Source organism: Mycteria americana, chromosome 14 (assembly GCF_035582795.1).
Source record: "Mycteria americana isolate JAX WOST 10 ecotype Jacksonville Zoo and Gardens chromosome 14, USCA_MyAme_1.0, whole genome shotgun sequence".
In the NCBI taxonomy this organism is placed as follows: Eukaryota; Metazoa; Chordata; class Aves; order Ciconiiformes; family Ciconiidae; genus Mycteria; species Mycteria americana.
In genome coordinates, this window is record NC_134378.1 from 4,111,915 (window position 1) to 4,133,433 (window position 21,519).

The following is a 21,519-nucleotide window of genomic DNA, read 5'->3' on the forward strand; positions in this document are numbered from 1 at the left end:
CCTGCAGGCATCTGCCTACAAACGCGTATCAGTAAATGCAACCTTCCCAGTGGTGAATTTTTGTTCTTTAAACAAACTATGTTATTTAGGGACGTGCTTTCGCTATCAGAACAGTGTTGAAAGAGGCTGCATCACTGGAAGTATGACAAGTTATCAAAAAAATTAGGTTTGGCACAGGATACTCCAAAGTCCCAAAGCGAGTGGGAATAGCAGAGCCGAGTATTTCTGAAAGTCTTGGATGTTAACAGCCAGCATCCTCAGTCACAGCATCTGCACATATGACAGTAATGGAAGACTGATACCTGCGAAGGTATCTAAAGAGAAAAACAAAACACAGTGCTAATCTGGATTATGGAGACCAAGCACTTTGTTCTCACCAGTTTAAGGCAAGATTATTTTTGCCAACAGATGAGGTCCAGACCTTTACAGCAGAAATACAACTGAAACACAGCTTCATCTGGCTTTGTTCTCGACTCTGGGATGGCACATCCCAGAATGAAGCACTCCATGGTGAGGGACAGCCACCAGATCGAGGTGCACCGGCAGCCTGCTGGGGCCCCGGGAACCAGCAGGTGTAGGCTTGTCCCATTTGGCCCCAGCAGTGCATTTAGACCAAACTGGTGTTTGACAATCTGTATCCTCTCTGGAAGGCTCCTGTCCAAAAAGTATTTCCAGTTTCCTAATAAAAACCTCCAGAAGTGCTCCCAAGTAGAGTTCTGCCTTTTTTTTTTTTTTTTTAAAAACATGCTCTGTAGTAGTTGTTTTTTTCCTTACAGAAAGATTTATTGGAAGAAATCTCACAGCTACAAGCCTCTAAATCCTTTATTATATTTAAAAAAAAAAAAAACAAAAAAACAAAAAAACCTCAAACAAACCAAAACAAAAACCCCCACCAAAACAAAACAAAAACCACCTTCTCCATTTTATCTTTGCATGTCATGTTTGTTCTAGCCCAGAATGGGGACGATAGGCAGTTATTCTTTTGTCTAAACAAAGCTCCAGTAAGCTCTGGCAGCCTTTACTATCTTTGTTTCTCCTTTCTAGATGTGTTATTTCATATGCAAGCATAAGAAAGCAGAAAACTGATACGCTCTTCCAAAGATGGCAGAAGCCAGCAGCACCCTGCTAAGCCCACACACCTAGGCTACAGGGAGGCTAGAAATAGTGTGCCAAGCTCTACCTCCTGCCCTTGCCCCCTGGTCCCACCAGGCACCACCAGTACTGTAGCTGGGCTGACTGGTTTGAGAAACAAAGGCAAGAACTTAGTGCTTCAGCTACATTCAGGTTACACAGAGAAGAGGCTTCATCCAAGTACCTTCACACCCCAGGGTCTAATTAGAGTCTTGTAATAAGTGTTTTGCCTTTTTAATTCCCACCTGGTTATGTTTTTACCTCCAAAAGCTGCCCAGGCTGATATTTATATGGGATTATTAACAGGCACTTCAGCACAGAGCTAAGTGTTTGTCCATGCGACACAGGCATGCCTACAGCTCGGTGAAGACGTACTGTGGTCCTGCTCTAATTAACACTACCCACCACAGATGAAGTCCTCAGCACTCCTTCAAGTCCCCTGCAAGCGCCCTCAGTGTCCCAGCTGTTTGTCCAGTGCATTTTGCCTGCAAGGCCCATGAAAGCCAGCATAGGTATCTACCTGCACAGTAACCACAGCCTGACTTCAATTACTTCAATTACTGACTTCAGCCTTTCCACGCAATTATGAAAGAGATTTCACTTTTGAGAGCAGCACTTTATTAGAAACATTTCCTGGAGCTTCTGTTCCTTTTTAGGCCACATCAGCAATACCAAACAGAGAAAGAGGAATCAAAAGCAGCAGGGACAGAAATACTTGTAACGTTCACAAGCAGCAAGAGAGATCATAGTGAAACAGGCAATGGGAAAATGCAAGCGTTTCCTACAGACTCAGGATGGTCATTTGAACTACATAGTCCTAACAGCACCAAGAGGATGACACTGCAACAGTAAAACATCACCTATGTACAAATTCTGCAGCATGAAGCAACCCCATGTACTGCGCTTTGTGCTGAAAGAGCAATCCCACGTGGCTTGGGATTAGACCCTCTGAGCAGAGCAGACCTGCGCAGTCTCAGACCAGCAGTGATGCAGGAACCTTCAGAGCAGCTTGGCCGTAACAGATCCGGATGAACCGCTTCAGTTCCTTCCAGCCCATGCAAAACTCAAGACAGCCACAGCCAGCAGCGCACAGCAGCTCTGAGTTTTGTCAGGACCCCTCTCTTCTCGGAGACACTCAGTAACGCCTGGAAACATTATCCACTTTTTCCCTAATTTCTCCTCTCTGAACACAAAGACCATAATCTTGTATCTTTTCAAAGCCCTCAGAGCCATGCAGTCACTGACGCCTTGGTATAATCTCAGCACCTTCTGGCATCTAGCAAACTATAGACATTCTTAGAAGCAAGCAACTGGCCAAGGTATTTAAAATATCCAAGTTTTTCCTAGGAAGCCTCTTTGGCTTTCGGAGGCTCTTTTGACCTTTCACACCATGTGACAAGTCTCAAGTGTTTTAGGAAAGCAGGCTTATTCAACAGAATGTTAAACACAAAATGTGAAAGGACAAGACGACAGCAATTAACATTTTATTATTGAAGAAAAGCATGTGTCCAGAGAGGCACGTGCATGCTCCTAGAGGAGTAATTTTTCGAGTCGCAACCCTTAGCTCCGCTTCCTTAAGACCTCAGTGCCACAAGCTCGCACGTCAGTACTGCACACGTCACGTTCAGCATGCCTCTTCCATCCCTCCCACCGACATTCCCAGCTGACAGCTCCAGACACCCGAGTGCCAGGTCACCTGTGACAGAACCACGCTAGGAGAGTTTATCCCAAAATAGTCAGAGAAAACTGTCTACTAAGAAGGAAGAGACACCTTATTTTTCAGCACTGCAAACATGATGACTGACAGACACCCCCCAATTCAATATCCACTGCAAGTTTTGCTCAGCATCACAAATACCCCCACAAAGGCTGCCAGAATAACTAACAAGAAAAATCTTCATCAAGACCAAATTTGAGCTGTATGCTGCTGCCTGTCACCCAAATATTTACAGGCAAGAAGAGCAATGCACCCACTCCCTCCATAAATGCCAGCACAGCTGCCAGCCCTGGCCTGCCAAATGGCTTTGTTTACTGGCACACCTTTACCTGAATGAGGTTACAAAGGAGTTTTCATTCAGAAGCTGCAGTCATTTTACATCTGAGTGAGTTAGCAAAAGTACCTAACTAGCAGGGAAATAAATACTTTCCACCATTTCACCTGTCTCTCATCAATATGATTATTTGCTATGCAGTAAGTGTAGTTCTTCTACTGAAGCAGTAGATGTACGTATAGAAACCCTAGTATGAGCCCAATTTACAGTTGCAGGCAGAACTACACTGGTGTAAACGTGCTCCTTTCTGTAGCAGGGTAGTCCCTAGTCACCTTTACACCAGCCACACATGGGGGGACTCTTCAGCTGCACAAAATCACTTAGAGCAGCACAGTTGTTCATCGTTAGAGCATCTGGTATTTTTATTGCAATAAGAGTAAGACTTCTCCAGCTGCTCTGCTGAAGGGACTCCCCATAACCCAACAAGTTACTGCATCCTAACAAGCAGTACATTTAATTTTGCTTCAGTACTGCCACATACAGTCATACCCATGCAACATAAATGCATGCTAGTTCAAGGGAAACGGCAAAACACACAGGTGGGCAAGGCACTGTTCTCAGTTTGGGGACACAGCTGTGGTGCCAGCTGAGCTAGTTCTGCAGGGGAGCATTAGTTCTGGATCTCAGACATCACTGATGAAACCTGCTTTGCATCACTGAAAATTTCAACATTTCACACAGCTTTTAACACTAGTAACTACTCTGGTAAAAAAATACAAACGTACTTCAGACAGGGCTGGAAGATAACTTTTCTTCCCAAAGGTAGCATAGAGAAGCCAGCCTTCGAGAGCACCACGGTATTATCCGTGTTCAAGCACAAGGAATCAATACATAAGCTCAGGTTTTAGAAGAACCCTTCTGCCACAGGAGTGGAAACTTGCCAGACCCACAACACATGAAAATAGGAGATGGGGGTTTAATCTGCTTTTTGCTGTTGGATGTTAGCTGTTCCTTATCCCATATCTCTACCCACATCTCCCTACTTCACAAGGGAGTTGTGGCACCTGCCTCAATACCATCTGACTGCTCTTAGCTTTTAGCAGGTACAACCACAAAGGCAGAGCTGGCACTGCTATGCTAGGCCACTTCTGTGCATCCCAGGATGGGCAGAGAAGCTCCACTGCACAGCTCTCCTCAAACACGCAGAAAGCAAACACCTGCTGTACCTACGTAAAGATTAAAGCCTCTCAGGTTTTACCATGCTTTAATTCACCTCAGTAGAAATCAACACTGTACACTTTAGCACGATGTTTACACATGTTCTACACCATAATAAAAACAGAAATTTACCAGTAAAAAGCAATTTTGTCCCCAAGTTTCTTCTCGTTGACATTTCTGTCCAGGAGGTTGTAGCAGATGTTGGTGGTCGCCCCCTTCATCCACTCAATGAAGATCTTCCCCTTCGTCACATCGAAGTTGTACTTCAGAAAGGGTCCCGTGTGCTGACTCTTCCAGTAAAACTCTTTAGCAATGTCACCCCAAAATTCTGCAAAGGCAACGGCCAGAGCTCGTGACCCAGAAACGGGCACGGAGAAGGAAGACGACACTTCAAGGAACAAGAGGGGCAGCCCCCACCCTCCTGCACCCCACGCGTGGGGTCTCGCCGCAGCCCAGCCGCCCCCTCCTGCCCGCCCGGCACCCCCAGCCCCGCTCCCGTCCCACCCTGCGGGCAGTCCCCGGAGGAACCGGCGGCGCCTTGCGGGAACCGCTCCCCCGCCGCCCGCCGGCCTACCCCGTCCCGCCGCGGCCCTCCCCCGGGGGCAGCGGGCAGGGAGCGGGCTCCCGCCGGCGGCGCTCACCGTGCGGCTCCTCCACGGAGCGCTGGTAGAGGCGTTCGTAGTGGGGCAGCGAGGGGACGTGCGCCGCCGGCAGCAGCTCGGGCCGCGGCCGGTACAGCCGGGCCTGCTCCTCGGGCAGCACCATGGCGGGGCGCCGACGGCTCTAGGCAGGCGGGCGGCCGCCGAGCCCGCTTCAAAGCGGCGCGGAGCAGGGGGCGGAGACGGCGGAGGCGGCGGCCCGCCCTCACGGCGGGGGGGCAGCGCCGCCCCGGAGCGCCGGAGGTGGCCCGCCCGCCGCGGCGGGGCCCGCTGGGCCCGGCAGGCCGCCCCAGGTCCGGGGCCGGGGCAGGCAGGTGCTCGGCAGCAGCCGGCTGCGGGGCGGCGGGCGGTGCGTCGCTGTCAGCGGTGCGATCCTGTCAGCCATGTCATCCTGTCAGCCGTGACCTCCCCCGTCAGCCATCTTTCCCGCCACCCGCCGTGTCCCCCTGTCAGTGGTGCACCCCTGTCAGCCATGTCCCGCCCATTAGTGGTGTCTCCCCCTGTCAGCCATGTCCCCTCCATCAGTAGTGTCCCACCCTGTCAGCCATGTCCCCCCATCAGTGGTGTCTCCCCCTGTCAGCCATGTCTCCTCCATCAGTGGTGTCCACCTGTCAGCCCATGTCCCCCCATCATCAGCCCTGTTCCCACATGCCAGCAGTGTTCCCCCATTAACAGTGCTGCCCCATCAGCCATGTTCCCCATGAGCCACGTCCCCTCAGGGCGAGTCCCAGCCCCTTTGCCAGGCACAGGGGAACAGCCCAGGGCACCATTGATGAGATCCTCCTTCACTAGCCCCAAAACAGGCCCAGAGGCCATGGCCACACCTGGTGCCTGGCTGCCCAGAAAACAACCTTCATTTTGATTCCAGACACTCCGCTTCCCCACCGCTGACTGGCTGGGTGACTACAGTGAGCCATGTAAGTTCACCAACCACCTTTCCCCCTGCAAAAAATTTTACAGGTCTTGTGTAGTTAGTGAGGGATTAAACAATTTTTTCACCAAGGCAATCAAATGCTGGAACAGGGGCCCAGAGTGGCAGTACAGCCTCAGCCCTTGGAGATAGTCAAAACTCAACCAGACAAGCCCCTGAGCAACCAGCCCTGTCGGAGCAGGAGGCTGGACCTAGGGTCTCCCAAGGGACCAACGTGATTCCATGCATCTCTGGTCTTAGACGCAGGAGCTGCCTGTGGTGGTACCTCCTGCAGCAGACCCACGCTCAGCTCAATCCTTAACAGTTCCTGCGTTGAGCTGGGCTGCCCTGACAGCATTGCCTAAGCAGGCTGCCAAAACCTTGAACATCTCTTCTGCACTGGGGAACATCACCCCTTTGAGCAAAGCTCCGCTGTGCACAGGGAGCCACGTGCTCTGGAGCAATTTTTGTGGTGGTTTGGGCTGGGGCCAAGGAGCACTCAAAAGATAAAAGGCCATAACCTTGAACTTGACACAGTATTCCTCAGGCTGGAGAGCAGCGGCCTGGTGTCAGCGAGCAGTTACAGCCTGTTCTGGGATCCTTGGTGTTTTCCATTATTTAATGCACTCCCTGGGAGCATCTCCTTGCTGTACGCTGCAGGAACTGCAAACCTGTGGACTGGTGAGCATCGTCTGCCAATCCATGCAATGTTCTCATCTGCAAAGAGGCCAGAAACAGTTCTTCTACAGACAGAAGTGGCTGGTGCTGGTGTGTATTTTCTATTAAGGATGCTCCCTAGTTTTGAAGGGCACATCTATGCTGCATCTCCCTGCTCTGGTGTTAGTCAGCTGGCTGCCCACATGCTTGAGGGCAAAGTTTTTTCTGTGACTCCATTTGGGAGGACATAGCTGGTTTCCTCCAAGATAAAACCCAGGAGTAGTTCAGATGATACCTCCCTTCACAGGCTGTATTCTGCGGGCAGCGTCACTCCAGAGATGCTCTCTACACCTCTCCAACATGACCTCAGCAGGCTTTACACCCCAAATAGGTCAGCCGCCCTCACACCACACTGTAGCACATGTAACAAAGCTTCTTTAGCTATATGCTGTGAAATCACTGCCCTGGGAAGCTGCAGCATGGCCTCATATTATTCATTTGTTATTAACCAAAAAATCACAGGAAGGAATATTTAGATCTTAGGGTGCAGGGACTCAGTCTCTACTAGTAAACCACACAGATGTAGGCAAAGTCTCCCACACAAGTCCACATCCATCCAGATGCCCCAATTTTAGCACATTCCCTGTTGGAATTTCAGCCTGGGACCACCAGGCTCCCAGCCCAGGCTCACTCCATGGGCAGACGTAGTAGGGGTACAGCCAAACCCTGAAACGTGTTTCCCTTCTCTAATTTCCCTATTACAAAAAGATGTTTTTGAAGAAAAAGTCAATTTGGCCCTGCAGCCTGGGATCCCTGGCACGGGTAGTTTTGAAGCTCCCCAGGAGCTACGGGAGTTGCACTCCTCCAGCACTCCCCTTGGAATTGTGGTCCACGCACGGCCCCCAGATTTTTGGGACATGTGGCACATTGTTTAACAACCCCAGTTGGAAAGCACACTGATCCTCTCCTGCAAAGGGGGACAAACCCAACACTTCTAAAGTCCTTCAGAAGCCACCTCACACTGAACATTTTCTATTACGAGTTGCCAGCCCTTAGTTTTAGCAGCCTCTGCCTCAAGGATTTTGCATTTACAGGCAGGGCTTGGCAGCTCCCTAACAAACCTTCTGTCTCCCCACATGCCAGGCAGGGGCCCGTAGTTCACCCCACTGCTGGGAAAGTGCTTCATCGCTCTCCCTACCATGGGATAGGTGCCCCAGCTCCAATGAAGAGGTGGTTTGCAGATCTGGGAGGCACCCTCTGGTTTCCTTCTCATTGGCCTTCTAGCTTTCAGTGATTTGTCCAGCTGAAATTCTCCACCAGGCTCAGTGACAGCATGATTTCTCTCCAGCAACTGTTGCCTGCTGTGAGCAGAACGTACCGAGCCACGAGGCAGGAACAGCACCATGTCCCAGCAGCCCATCAGCTGTCCTCTACCCAGCATTGCCCAGTATGGGCTGCTGCGGCTGGGGGATTTTGTTGTTATGCTTTGGCTGTCCACAGCTGTGGCCCAGGAAGCTGCCTGATGGGGAGCAGCTGCATCATCTCTCACAACACACCTGCAAAGAGGAAAACTCAGAATAGCCTCCCGGACACGTTTTCCCATGCTCTCTCCTCTTGCAGGACTCTGAGAACTCTCAAAGCGCCTGTGTACAGGGTTGAGAACCACATAGTTGGTACCATCAGTCAGACCTTCCCATGGCACAAACACAGCCCTTCTCAAACTTTCATTTCAGTGGTCCACAGCTGAAATATGGACAGGCCCAGGCCTCCCGTCAGTGATTTTATAGACTCCAGGGAAAGGGCTCTTGCTGTGTGACCGTGCTTTGCTACTCCAGCTCCCGCCACCCTAGCGCAGCGTGCATCAGGCTGGGCTCCTGCCTTAGGAGCTGGTGCGTGGTGGGACTGGATGCTGCAGGGTTTGCTCCAAGCTTGGCTCCCAGCTCTCCTCCTGACTTACCAGGCAGAGCTCTCCTCCCTCCACCTGCCCTCCCCTCACCCTGCTCACTTGATCCAGACTCTCTTCCACTCTAAAATCCACTTGCTGATAAATCCATGTGAGTTTAGGAGTGGTTAAAACCCCCATGCCCTGCTGAATGCATGCTGCCAATGCACCTTGAAGGGTCACCCCATGCTCCTCACCATCTCTGCCACCACGGGGACCCTGCTGAGGCACGTCCTAGGCATGCTGTGGCACGGCCCTCCCATAGGAGCACTTGTCCGGGTCACCGGGCTGTGCACAGGGAGAGGGTACCCAGTTTGCCTGGGATGAGGCTCTGCTGAGCATGGGCTCTGTGTAGAGGATAATTTGGGTCAGCTCTTGGTGCTCTCAGGGTCAGATGCTTTTGGGACCAGCTCTGAGCGAAACCTGTGGAAGGGTCTCTTCTGCAGCTGAATATCTTCTCTGCCAAAATTTGGGTGTGCAGGATGCAGCATGGCAGGAAGGAAGCAACCCAAAGCAGTGGAGGAAGCAACCCAGGCAGGCACAGAGGTGTCTGAGCCACACCGAGGTCGGCATGATGGCTGAGTCCCATGTGCTTGCATGGAGGAGGAGGACAACAAGCCACGTCCTCTCCCACTGCCCGTCCACTTATCCCAGAGCATCTCCTGGACAGAGCAGCCTGGACCTCGGCTTGGCGAGGCCGTAACAGTCTGGCCAAGCAGGTTCAATAGCTCGGTGATACAGGTGCCAGTGATGGCAGTCACTGCACGGACCCAACCCCTGGTGAACATGTCACAGCACAAACAAGCTTATGCCTTGCACAGACATGCCAGAGGCAGTGGGAGGCTTTATCAGAATATCCTGCAGTGGGAAGGGAAAGTTTTCTTGGACTATGGACAACTGCAAGGGCAGGGAATTGAGGGGCAGAACAAAGGAGCAAAGGACCTGGAAGGAATCCCAAGTGACACCAGCAAACGCTCCTGGGAACCGCAGAGCAGGCATGAGAGAGGGAGCAGGGTGGGCATCTGGCAGCAAGGGTCAGCTTATGGCCTGGCTAGTGCTGCCAAAGGGACGTGCTCAAGGTTAGCTACACTAAAACGGGCCTGTGGTGTTCATGCCCCCAGCAGGCACCCGTGCTGGCCCTTGCGTGGGAGATGGCGAGCAGCGGGACTGCTAGCAGAGAGCTCGAGGCTGGCCAGTGCTGCAGGCTCTGACCTGCCTTGCAGGGACAGAAGGGAAGGCACCGTGCAGCACCACAACCACCCGTGGGCTGTGCCACCGGCATCCCCCTTCTCCCACACGTGATGGTGCTGGGTGGACCCAAGCAGTATGGATCCCCAGAGCAGCATCCTGGGAGCTGCGAGGCCACAGTGAACCAGAGGAGATGGGGTGGGAGGACACGGCCAGGCTGTGGATCTTCCTGCTGGGGTTTTCTACGCTAATTTTCAGCACATGGCTAGGCTGGGCAGCCCTTCACTTGTACTGAATGAATCAGCACATAGCGGCAACAGGGTTAAACACTGGATCACATACATCTCCCCGCTGATGACGCTCCTCCTCTTTGTTGGCTGCAGAGGAAATTTTAATCAGCACCATGATAACAGCCTTTCAGTCCTGCTGAGAGTTATCAGCTCCTTTGTTTGTAAATGTAACTGCTCGATACCAATACAGCTCTGGGCTCTGGCACACTATGGCCCTCTCCACAGCCCTTTGGCTCCAGCAGCCTTCCTCCCCTCCGGCCAGCTGCTCCCAGCTATCCGGGTATCGGGGTGTTAAAACAGGCCAGGTTGTGCTGAACACAAAGATCGAGCCTGAGCCATCTCATTCCTGCCTTGGTTGTCACTGGGAGAGAGACCTCTGAATTTCAGGCTGTTTTAAGCTTCAAAGAGTAGCTGATGAATATCAGAGCCTGGTAATTTAGCCCTCTGCAGAGTACAGACAATATATTCATAATCATTTTACATGTAGATGAGCTAGTAACGCAATCAGGGTTATAAATCAGACCCAGGAGACATGTTACTGCTGTTCGCCTGAGCTTTTTGAGCGATCTAGCCACAAGAAAATGTCTGTCTGTCTCCTAGATGGGGCCAATTAACCTTATAAAGATGCACTCTCCTCTCACAGCAGCTCATTTGTTTACTTGGGCTCTGCTGGCTGCTGCTATTTTCATTGTGGAAGAGGGGGCCAGGTTGGTAAGAGATTTGGCGGAGGCCCAGGCTGCAGAGGAAGGGAAACGGGGCTCAGGAGAGATAGCGCTTTGGTCAGCAACACGTTAGAAAGGTTGGAGTTTAATAACTGGCTTCCCCGTGTGGCTTCATAGCTGTCCCCAGGCTTCAGAGAGTGTCCTTGGCCACCCATAAACGTAGCCGCCTTCTTTTGTCCCTGTTTTACTGAGCAGTAAGAGGGAGCTGGAGCTCTGGGGTGCTCAGTGACTGCAGCCCATGGAGCAGCCATGTCAGGCAGGCTCCTGCCTGCACCTTGGGTAGCACAGGCCCACGCAGCCCCGGAGAGCAGACGGCAGCGGCGTGCCCTCTGCTGATGAGCTGCCAGCCATGCAGGGCCACTGTGCCAGGGCCCGCAGTGCCAGGGGTGCGGGGACCTCAGCGCCAGCAACCCAGCGTTCTTGGTGCCAGGGGTGCAGCATCTGCAGTGCCAGCAATGCGGGGTCTGCAGTGGCAGTGATGTGGGGTCTGCAGTGCCAGCCATGCGGGGTCTGCGATGCTGGCAATGCAAGGCTCACGATGCCAGTGATGCAGGGCACACGGTGCCAGTGATGTGGGGTCTGAGGTGACAGCAGTGCAGGGTCTGTGGTGGCAGTGGTGCAGTGACCGAGGTGCCGGCAAAGCAGGCTGTCAAGTGCCAGCGATGCAGGATCCAGGAATGAATCCGCTGCAGCCGTGTCTCCTGGTGCAGCACATGGGCTGGCAGTGCTGGGTCTCATCCCAGCCATGGGGTCGGGGCACACGCATCACTGCGCTGTCCCCTGGCACCATCTGCTTTTGCCCTGCGCAGAGCCTGGAGCAGCCAGGAGCAGAGCTGCACCGGGATGCTTCTCTGGTACTCAACAGCAAGAAAGCCATTACCTATCTGCACAGGGGGGGGCTGGGGCTGTTGCCCAGCCCTGCACCCCGCTACGTCACTCAGACATGAAGCTCAGGCAAGGGCGAGGGCTTGTATGTGGGTACAGGAGCATGGCCCACACTCAGTCAGCTTAGGGGGTAGCAGGACTGCACCAGTGCTTGGTGGGACTGCGAGGGCTGATGACAGCACCCAACAAAGCAGGTCTGCTTTTCTCTTGCTTTGCTTCCTTCTGGCTTGGCCATGCCTGCCCCACACCATGTGGGGATGTCCGTATGCTGGGAGCAGGACGGGGCCTGCTTTGAGGGAGCAGGATTTGGGGTGGTGCAAGGATGCACTGGTAGCCAGGCAGACCTGGGAGCAAAGGGACAGAGCTGGAGCAGGGCCGGCACAGAGCTGAGGTCAGTGCTGACACCAGAGGGTGGTGTGGTCTCATGCATCCCCAGCACCAAACCCTCTTGAGCTGCTGAGGCCTTGGGACTGCCATTTGGCCCAGGAACCGGCCATTTGCTGCAAAAACTTGTTGGACCTTGCAGCACCACGGGCCAGGGTAAAAGGCAGTGGGTGATTCGTCTGGCAGCTGCCTCCAGATTCAGCAGGGACAGGCAGCAGCCTGTCCCACCCCAGCCATACCCTCAGTACCCAGGACCCCAAAACTGGGCTCCAGGCATTGCTCACCTGCGGTCTTGGCTGTGCCCTGCCCTGGGAGGGGGTGGGGGGGCATAACCTCTGGGCACCCAAGGGAGCCACTGACAAATAGTCCATGCTGCCACGCGCCGGGGGCTTGGGCTCTCTGCAGGGTCAGGCAGATGCTGCAAGATGGGGGCCGTTTCCTTCATCGCCCAGGATATTACAAAACCACAGGAGCTGCGTCTTCACCGTAGCTGGTGTCCCCAGGGGCTGTGGCAGACAGGGGACAGGCAGGGCTGGGAACAGGAAAGCCACCGCTGGAGACACATCACTGCTCTGTCACATTTGTAAGAAGAGGACTTGGAGACAACTTTTATTTATTTTTTCATAGAGGTTTTTTAATGTTTATTTTTTAACAGACTTGGTTTAAATTTTTTTTTCTACAATAATTCAATGTAAAAATCCCCGTACAATATACAACAGTTTGAACATTTGGAATAAGAAATCCAGCTTGGGGAGACACATGAGTTCAGCTAGTTTCTAACACAGGTAGCAAATTCCCTCCACCCTCCCCCAAATTCACTAGCCAGGAAGGCATGTGGACGGGAACACTTTACAAATGTCACCCCCACCCTGTCAAGACACTGGCTGCCCTGTCCCTGCCCGTATTGCAGTGGGATGGTCCCTCAGACACATCACCTTGGTAAGGGCAGGGTCCCCTCCATGGGATGGCTGGAGCCTCCAACATTGCAAGGCAAAGTCTGCAGTCAAGCAAGGCCGGCTGGCCCTTGTGCGTGTGACGTGGGATGCTTTGAATGGGCCCTGCGTGCAGGTCCCTCAGGGTATGGGGCTCCCTGGTATGGAGAAGAGGCCTGTCCTCCCTTTGTCAGCAGTGCCAGCAGCCCCGTGCCCTGGTGCAGCCGTAAGGTCATTGGAAGGGGATGGCCATGTCCCTGCATGGCCTAGCCTGAGGGAAGGAAAACAAAGATGACGCAAGGGTCCCTGGCTCTAGGGTCTGAGGGGGTCATCTCAGGGATATGACCTGAGGGATATGACCTGATACTGGCCTGGGATCTGGCAGTCTTTCAGGAAGCCACTTTGGCCTGGCCCACGGTACTCAAGCAGCCTGGGATGGTCCTGCTTGAACAGCTTGGAGTGGTCCTGCTCAAGCTACATGGGGTGGTCCTGCCTGAGCAACATGGGAAGGTTCTGCTCAAGCTACCTTGGATGACCCTGCTCAAGAATCCTGGAGAGGTCCTGCTTGAGCAGCATGGGGTGGTCCTGCTCAAGCAACTTGGAGTGGTTCTGCTCGAGCAGCATGGAATGGTCCTGCTGGAGTAATGTGGGGTGGTCCTGCTTGAACAGCATGGAGTGGTCCTGCTCAAGTAGTGTGGGATGGTCCTGCTCAAGCAGGCTGATGTAGTCCTGCTCAAGAAGCATAGGGTGGGTTGCTTGAATGGTCCTGCTTGAGCAGCATGGAGCAGCTGCCAGTGGCAGGGATGGTTCCTCATGTCCTGCAGCATCCCAAGCACTGCATTCAAAGCCATGTCTGGGCTTTCTTGCCCCTGTTGGAAATCCTCCACTGCTTGGAGAAGTCTCCCAAAGATGTGTGTGCTTGAAGGGATTCCAGGGGGCTCTGGTCGAGCTCTGTGTTCCAAAATAGTTATTGCTAATGATAAATCAGGACATTGGTGATTTTGTCTAGCTGAGTTTTGAAACCTTCCAAGGGCAGAGATCCTCCCACTTCCCCAGTGACCAGTTCCAGCTGCACCAGCCCTAGGGAGAAGTGTTTCCTGAAGTCCAGCATGAATCTCCCAGCCTGCAAGCTGTGGCCATTACCTCTACTATGAAAGTACCTTGAGTAGTGGGGATGGGGTGGGAGGCTGGTTCTCCATCTAACACATCCCATCCCCAACAGTAAGGGTCCTTCCTGCTTGCATCAGGGATGGCTGTGTTGGAGGTGGCCTTCCTGGGTTGGTAAGGGATGGGATACAAGGCAGGGGAAGGAGGAAGACAAGGAGAAAGTAACAGCAGGAGTCAGATGTGCTGGGAGTAAAAGAGTGCAAGGAGGATGGAGGAGAGGAAGAATGGGAGAGGTCAGGCTGGGAGAAGATGGGAAGTTAGGATGGAGTTGGGAGGTGAAGGAGAATGAAAGGACAGTGAGAGAGGGAAGTGTGAGGTAAGGACGGATAGTCGGAGGTCAGGAAGGAGTGGAGGGGAAATCTATGAGGTAGGTGGGACACTTGGAGAATAAGGAGGGATGGGGAGATGGGGAGAGATGGAGGAGTATGAGGAGAAACAGGGAGACTGTTGGAGGCGAACAACAAGGGATGGTGAGATAGCTAGAAGTTGGGTATGAGGAGGGACAGGGCAAGAGATGAAAGAGCATGAAAAAGGATGGGGAAAAATGGGAGGTGGAGGTTCACAGGAAGGATAGAGAGACTGAGGTGGAGGAAGAAGAGGCATGAGATGCAGAAGGGAGAAGGTATGGGTGATGGTGGAAAGTGGAGGACAATGAGGTATGGGCGATGGTGGAAAGTGAAGGACAATGAAGAGGAAAGGAGAGGTTAGAGGAGGATGAGGAGGACTGGGCAGATGGCAGGAAGTGGAGGATGATGAAGAACAGGCAAATAGTGGGTGGTGTTTGGGCATGGAGAAGGATGGGGGACAGTGGGAGGTGGAGGAGGATGAAGAAGGTGGGCAAAATGATGGGCAGTAGAGGGAAACAAGGAGAGATGAGATGACAGGTGGTTGAGGACAAGGAGGGAGGGGGAGATGGAGATGAAGGAAGAAGAGAAGGGATGAGGAGACAGTGGGAGATGGACAAGGATGACAGGAGGGATGGAGAGACATTTAGGGGTTAGAGGAAGACAAAGATTGGTGGGCAATGGAGGAGGAGGGATGAGGAGATGGTGGGAAATGGAGAAGGCACAAGGGGGAGGATTGGAAATGTGGGAGTGGAGGAGGAGGAGGCGGGATTGGGTGATGTTGCCAGCTGGAGGGATGGGGCAATGGTGGGAGGTGAGGGTGGATTTTGGGACGGGGAAGTGGAGGAGGATGAGGAGATAGGAGGAGGCAGAAGAGGATGAAGAAAGATGGGGAAAAGATGAGAAGTGGAGGAGGTTGAAATGGGTTGGGGTGATGGTGGGAGCTAATGGAGGATGAGCAGGGATAAGAAGATCGTAAGATGTAGAGGAGGACAGAGTGATGGTGGGAGCTGATGGAGGATGAGAAGGGATGGTGAGATGTTGACATGAGGAATATGAAAGGAAAAGAGAAACTGGAGACAAAGCAGGATGAGGATTGATGGGACGGTGGAGGTGGAGAAGGAAGAGAAGACATGAGGAGATGGTGGGAGGTGGATGAGGATAACAAGGAATGGGATGTGGTAGACGAAGGAGGAGCGGGTGAGAAGGATGGAATGCAAGTGTGACAGGAAGACAGGAAGGTGGGATATGAAGGGCAATGGAGGAGCACAGGAAGGAGGGATGGGAGGTGGTAGGTGATGGAGGAGAACAAGAAGGAGGGATAGGACGTAATGTAGGATGCAGGAGCACAGGAGGGTGGGAGGAGACATAGTGGGTAATGGAGGAGCATGACATGGCAGGGAGGGATGGGACACAGTGGATGACAGAGGAACGCACTCTGGAAGTGTGGAAGGAGGGTATTAAGGGGTATTAAGGGGGTGGAGGAGAACAGGGAGGGATGGGAGGTGGTGGGTGACGGTGGAGCACAAGAAGGGATAGGACATGATGGAGGATGCAGGAGCACAGGAAGGAGGGACAGGACATGGTGGCCAATGGAGGAGTACAGGATGGGATGTGGTGGATGATGGAGGAGGATGGCAGGGAGGGATGGGACACAGTGGGTGACAGGAGCACAGGAAGGAGGGATGGGATGGGCGGACAATGGAGGAGCAGCAGGAGGGGTGGGACATGAAAGATAGAGGTGCACAGGAAAAGGGATGGGGTATGGGGCGTGATGGAGAACAGGAAAGAGGGATGGGATATGGTGGATGATGGAGCATGGGAAGGAGGAATGGGATGGGTGGGTGATGGAGGAGCACAGGAAGGAGGGCTGGGATGAGTTAGGTGGGTGATGAAAGAGCAGAATAAAGAAGGATGGGACATGGTGGGCAATGGAAGAGCACATGAAGGAAGAAAGGGATGTGATTGAGGATGGAGGATAACAAGAAGGAAGGATGGGACATGTGGGATCAAAGAGCAGGGACGAAACAGATGGGACGTGAAGGATGGTGGAGGAGCAAAAGGAGGGGTGGGTCATGGTGGGCCATGGAGGACCTCAGGGAGGGACAGTTTAATGTAGTGAGCCTGGAGGAGGCTGGGACCTACAGGTGATGAGGGGCACAAGGGCAAGAAGCCATGGGCAGCAATGGGAAAGGGGCTGTGGGGTCTGCATGCAGGCTGGGGAGGGCAGGATGGGACAGGGGAAGTGTAGGAAGCACCAGCATCACAAGAACAACATGGAACCGAGAGGAGTCCTGTGCACGGTGACACAGCCCTGGCAGTGAGGCTGTGGAGGACCCACGGGCGATGACAGGGAGCCATGGTGGTGTGGCACAGCTGGGGTCAGCACACGGGGATGGGATCAGGGAGAGGCAGGCGGGCGCGGAGACAACGGGACACTGTGTGTGGGCTGGGCAGCTGGTGGGATGGAGAGACAGGAGCTAGGTGGATCTCACCACACATGGGTGCCCCAGCCACCCCACACTCCCCTCCACGGCGGCACCGGTTCACCAGACATCACCGTCCTCCCGCCGCAGCCCGGGAAGGCAGCACCAAGGGCATGGGTGAGGGGTTGCAGGGCCTTTATTCATCACACAACAAGCAGGCATGGTACGGGGGTGCAGGATGGGGCGGGCAGGGGGCCTGTCATTGGGGCAGAAGGTGCCCTTCATGCGACCTTGGCATGGGCTGGCGAGAGGAAGCAGGAGGACAGGTCAGGGGCAAGCGTGGCTTTGCCCAAAGCTTCTCCCCAGGCCGGGTGCTGGCGTGTGGGGAGGATGGGGGCAGAGGCTGCGCGGGGGCTGGGGCCAAATCGGCCGCCTCCACACCTCAAGCAAATTTTCCCCGTCGCCTTTGTGAATCCCCTGCCGGCCCCTGGCCCCGCCGGTAATGCCCAGCACCGCTATTTACAGAGTAAGACAGAACTGACCAATATTACAAATAATTAAAAGGCAGTTGTAAAAATGAGAAACCACATTCCAAAACTAGAGAGTCTTTTAAAAAAAAACAACAACAAAACCAAAACCCCAGTTATCCATGAAAATGCTAAAAACCACCCCAAAAGGATCTACGTACAGCAGGAGATTGCCCGTGGCAGCGCTGCTGGGGTGCAGGGACCCGACTTCTCCGTGGCAGGCAGGGATGCTGCCTGGCCCCGGCTGCTGGTGAGGGTGGGCAGCGCCTGCCCCGCGCGTCCCGCACTCGGGTGATGAGGGTCCCCGTGGGGCCGGGCAGGCGCCGCAGGAGCAAAAGGCCATCGGTGCTGGGCCTGCTGGGCCCTGGCTGATGCTGGTGTGTCCGGAGACACAGGCAGTGAGCGGCCGTCGCGGAGATGCTGACGGAGGCTGCGACGTGGCAGTGATGCAGCCTGCCTGCTGCGGGCAGCGTGCGGCTGGACGGGAGGGGGCAGCAGCTTCGGCAGCAGGAGCATTTTTTAAGCGAAGCTGCAAGATGACAGCAATGCGCAGAGCTCCTGGAGCAGTGTACGAGCCCCAGAGCAACGGGCAGAGCCCCTGGAGCAGTGTACGGAGCCCCAGAGCAACGGGCAGAGCCCCTGGCGCAGTGTACGGAGCCCCAGAGCAATGGGCAGAGCCCCTGGCGCAGCATACGCAGCCCCTGGAGCAGCGTACACGGACCCAAGAGCAATGCACAGAGGTCCTGGAGCAGCGTACAAAGCCCCAGAGCAACGCGCAGAGCCCCTTGAGCAATGTATAGAGCCCCTAGAGCAAGGTACACAGCCCCAGAGCAACGCGCAGAGCCCCTTGAGCAATGTATAGAGCCCCTAGAGCAAGGTACACAGCCCCTGAGCAACGCACAGAGCCCCAGGAGGCAGGGGCACCTGCAGGCAGCTCCATCTGGGTGAATCCCTGCCTGGCCCCTGGCAGGCAGCTTGAAAATAGGTCAGGCAGCCTCCTCTAAAATTGCTGTTCTCTCCTGGGGCTGCACAGGGGCACCAACGCTGCTCTGCGTGGGGCTGGGATGCAGCTCCCCAGCCCCCGGGAGCTCTGCGCTGCCGTGGGGGGCTGCGGCCACTGCCCCCCCCGCTCCCCGGATAAGGCTGTTTCTGGTGGCGACCAAGGGACACGCGGCGCAGACCGCAGGCCACGCTGCAGCCTCCCAACCCACAATCTCTTAATCCAATTGGTGCATCTCCAATGTAACTCATTTCGGTATTTTTAAAATGCACTTGGTTTTACATTGCAGGCTGTCCGGAATTGGGCAGAGCCAAAAGTGGAGAAAAAAAAAAAAAACAACAAAAGAAATAAAAGAAAAAGAGAAATATGTATATTCTGTATGTTCAGCACTTGGAGGAGCAAATAACTACAAGTGGCCGCAGGCAGGGAGGTGGGTGCAATGCAGGGGGCATCACAGCCGTGGCCCCTCAGGATGGTGGCAGGAGATATGCACGCACACGAGCGCACACACACGCGTGCACACGCTGTCTCTCCCCACACTGTGCACCCCGTGGCCCCATCTCTGCGGCTGGAGGAGCCAGTGGGACTGCCTGGACCCTTCCCAGCAGTGAAGGACCTCAGCAGCCCCCCCCAGAGCAGAAGGGTGGCCAGGGAGGGCCCCCACATCCAGCCCAGCCCGGGTGACCGCAGGGTCCCTCCCCGCCTCCTTCCTGCCTGGGAAGCACGCGCGGCCACGCGGCTGATGCAACTGTGCCGCAGTCGGGGCTGGCAGCGATGCGCTGGAGCTCGGGCAGGGCGGGCAGCGCTGGCAGCGGCCGCAGGGGCCGGAGCCAGCACCCTCCGCCCTAAGGGGCCAACACGGCATCACGCCTCCATCCATCGCATCCATACGGTGTCCCTGCCGTGCTTTGCCCCGGCCCTGCCCTATCTACATGAGCAGCCTTCCCTGGCTGCTCTCCCCTTCTCGGGGCCCCGGCGAGCCCTCGGCATGACGGGGTCTCAGCTGACATTCCCAGGGTGGTGGGCACTGGCGAGGACCCTCAGTGCCGGCAGTGGCTCCGAGGGAGTGGGTCTCCACACAGGTGGGAACTGAGGCAGCCACCCCAGCGGGATGTCCCCGCGCACCCCAGGGTTGCCGGCAGCCTCCACCGCCGGCTCCACATCTGCTTCGTAAGCGTCCCCGGGGGCGAGGGGACGGTTAGGAGACAGATGCGCCTGCGCCGCCTCCGAGAGGGGCCCCCGCGGGGCGTCAGCACGGGCGCTCTTCCGGCAGGAGAGTGAAAAGCAGGCACGCTGTGTCCCCCGGCCCCCCGTCCTCACTCACTCGAGGCCCCCGGCTTCTCCTCCGCCCTGGGGGGTTCCGCGGGGTGCAGTTTGCACTTGGAGGGGGAATGGCGGACGGTGGAACGGGACGGCCGGGCAAAGCAGGAGGTGAGGGACTGGGAGCTGCAGTCACATGCCGTGTCCTGCAAAGATATACAGGGCACAGGGGGGTTAGAGGGGTCAGGGACCCCGTCGCCCGCCACAGTGGGACACCCCGGGGGGCACCCTGCCTCATTACCTCGCTGGCTATGGCCGAGATGAGGTCGGGGTCCCGCAGGGCTGCGTCTTTACTCCCCTGGCCAGGGGACGAAGGCTTGGGGTCCTCGCAGCTGCTCTGCTTGAGGACTTTCTTGTTCAAGATGCGGGAGATGTTTTCGGCTGGGTGGTGGGTGGCTGGGCTGGGGTGCTCGGCTCTCTTGCTGCCCTCCTCCCCGGTGGCCTCCTTCTTCTCTGGGGGGGCGGTGGGGCTCTGCGCCCGCCCACAGACGTTCCTGAAGAACTCCTGCACGAGGCCGTACTTGGGTGCTTCAGGCTTGGCCCGGCTGCTCTCAGGGCAGCCCGGCTTCCAGATGGACTCGGTGCTGCCCGCGTGCTCCACCACGCTGAACAAGCTGGACAAGCCGTCGTTGATATTGCTGAGGACGGGGCTGTCACGGGTGGTGGTGGAGCGGGCCCAGGCAGAGCCGTTCTGCTTGCTCTGGTGCAGGTTCCAGAGGCTCCTGTCCTTGGAGGCATCCAGCTTGGAGGAAGACCTCCTCTGGAGCTTTGGAGAGCCGTATTTTGGGGAGCAGCACGGCCGCTCAATCCTGGAGTGGACTTTATCCAGGGAGGAGGAGATCTGCTTGCTGCGCACGGACACAAGGGAGGAGCTGCGCGGGGACCAGCTCTTGCTGTGCATGCTGCTGCTGCGTGGCAGGTCAGTCTGCAGGCCGACGCTCACCGTCTGGATGGTCTGCGTCCCCACGTGGGCCAGCCCCACTGTCTGGCTGGAGGTGCTTTTCACCTTCCTCTCCAGCGAGCTGGAACGGATGGCCTGCCGCACGCAGTTGGTGATCTCCTTCATGTCATCGCTCATGTTGCCGGAGATCTCCAAGTCATGCAGCGACGGGGGGAAGCGGGGCACCGGCGACACCACGCTCTCCACTGTGCCGCCGTCCAGCAGCTCCCGCTGCTGCTTGGAGAAGTTGCACAGCCACTGGCTGTAGGTGCTCTCAGCGCTGGTCGACTCCTCTGGCTCCTTTGGCTTGGCCATGGTGAACAAGAAACCGGGTTCAATCATGATCTTCCCCTCCTTGTTGTGCACCAGAGGTGCCTCCAGCCGCCGCACCACCGGCGGGCTGTAGTAGATGCGGATCCCCGTCTTGTCGGGTGCCGTGTAGCTCCTCTGCATTTGCTTCTGGGCTGGGTCGTGCCTGGAGAGGCTGCGTGCCCGCGAGTAGTCCCAGGAGGAGATGCCCAGCTTCTCCTTGGCCAGGCTGTCGGGGGGAGGTTGCTCAATATTCACATATGTACAGTTTGAGGGAGGAACACCAGCACTGTCCCGGATCCCGTTGGGCAGCAGCTGGGCAGCCGTGGATGCCTTTTTGCCCCGGGAATGGTCGCCCAGTCCTGGCGCGGTCTTTGCAGGGAGGTAGGGAGAACAGTCGAGCAAGCTTTCAAACTCTGACATGGAGGAAACGGACTTGGTCCTGTGGGAGGAGAGAGAACGGGGCTCACAAGGGGACAGGGCAGCAGGTTGGGGAGCAGCTAGAGGCACCTCACTCCCTCCCAACGGGACCCTCCTGGGCACCCAGTCCTGCTCCTCATGGGAGCCCCTGGCCTCC

The 21,519-nt window shown here is 55.5% G+C and overlaps 3 protein-coding genes across 13 annotated transcripts in view; 1 reads left to right on the forward strand and 2 right to left on the reverse strand.

Moving 5' to 3' along the window:
* ACSS2 (acyl-CoA synthetase short chain family member 2) overlaps positions 1-5,164 on the reverse strand; it is a 34,049-nt gene extending 28,885 nt beyond the window's left edge. The window contains exons 1-2 of one of the 2 annotated variants that reach the window (XM_075516927.1): positions 4,982-5,164; positions 4,473-4,668 (exon numbers count right to left, since the gene is read on the reverse strand). In XM_075516927.1, the coding sequence (XP_075373042.1) occupies positions 4,473-4,668; positions 4,982-5,105 (320 nt within the window). In that variant the 5' untranslated portion in view covers positions 5,106-5,164. The remainder of the gene's footprint in view (positions 1-4,472; positions 4,669-4,981) is intronic. The other variant, XM_075516926.1, reaches the window with a different exon arrangement.
* GSS (glutathione synthetase) overlaps positions 1-21,519 on the forward strand; it is a 496,957-nt gene that overhangs the window by 41,861 nt on the left and 433,577 nt on the right. The window lies entirely within an intron of this gene.
* Positions 12,600-21,519, reverse strand: part of MTCL2 (microtubule crosslinking factor 2) — a 31,940-nt gene continuing 23,020 nt past the window's right edge. For 5 of the 10 annotated variants that reach the window (XM_075516993.1, XM_075516994.1, XM_075516991.1 and 2 more), the window contains exons 14-16: positions 19,935-21,384; positions 19,698-19,839; positions 12,600-13,860 (exon numbers count right to left, since the gene is read on the reverse strand). In XM_075516993.1, coding sequence (XP_075373108.1) covers positions 13,751-13,860; positions 19,698-19,839; positions 19,935-21,384 — 1,702 coding nt within the window. In that variant the 3' untranslated portion in view covers positions 12,600-13,750. Of the gene's footprint in view, positions 13,861-17,024; positions 18,664-19,697; positions 19,840-19,934; positions 21,385-21,519 lie in introns of those variants that run through there. The other 5 variants (XM_075516996.1, XM_075516999.1, XM_075516998.1 and 2 more) reach the window with 3 other exon arrangements.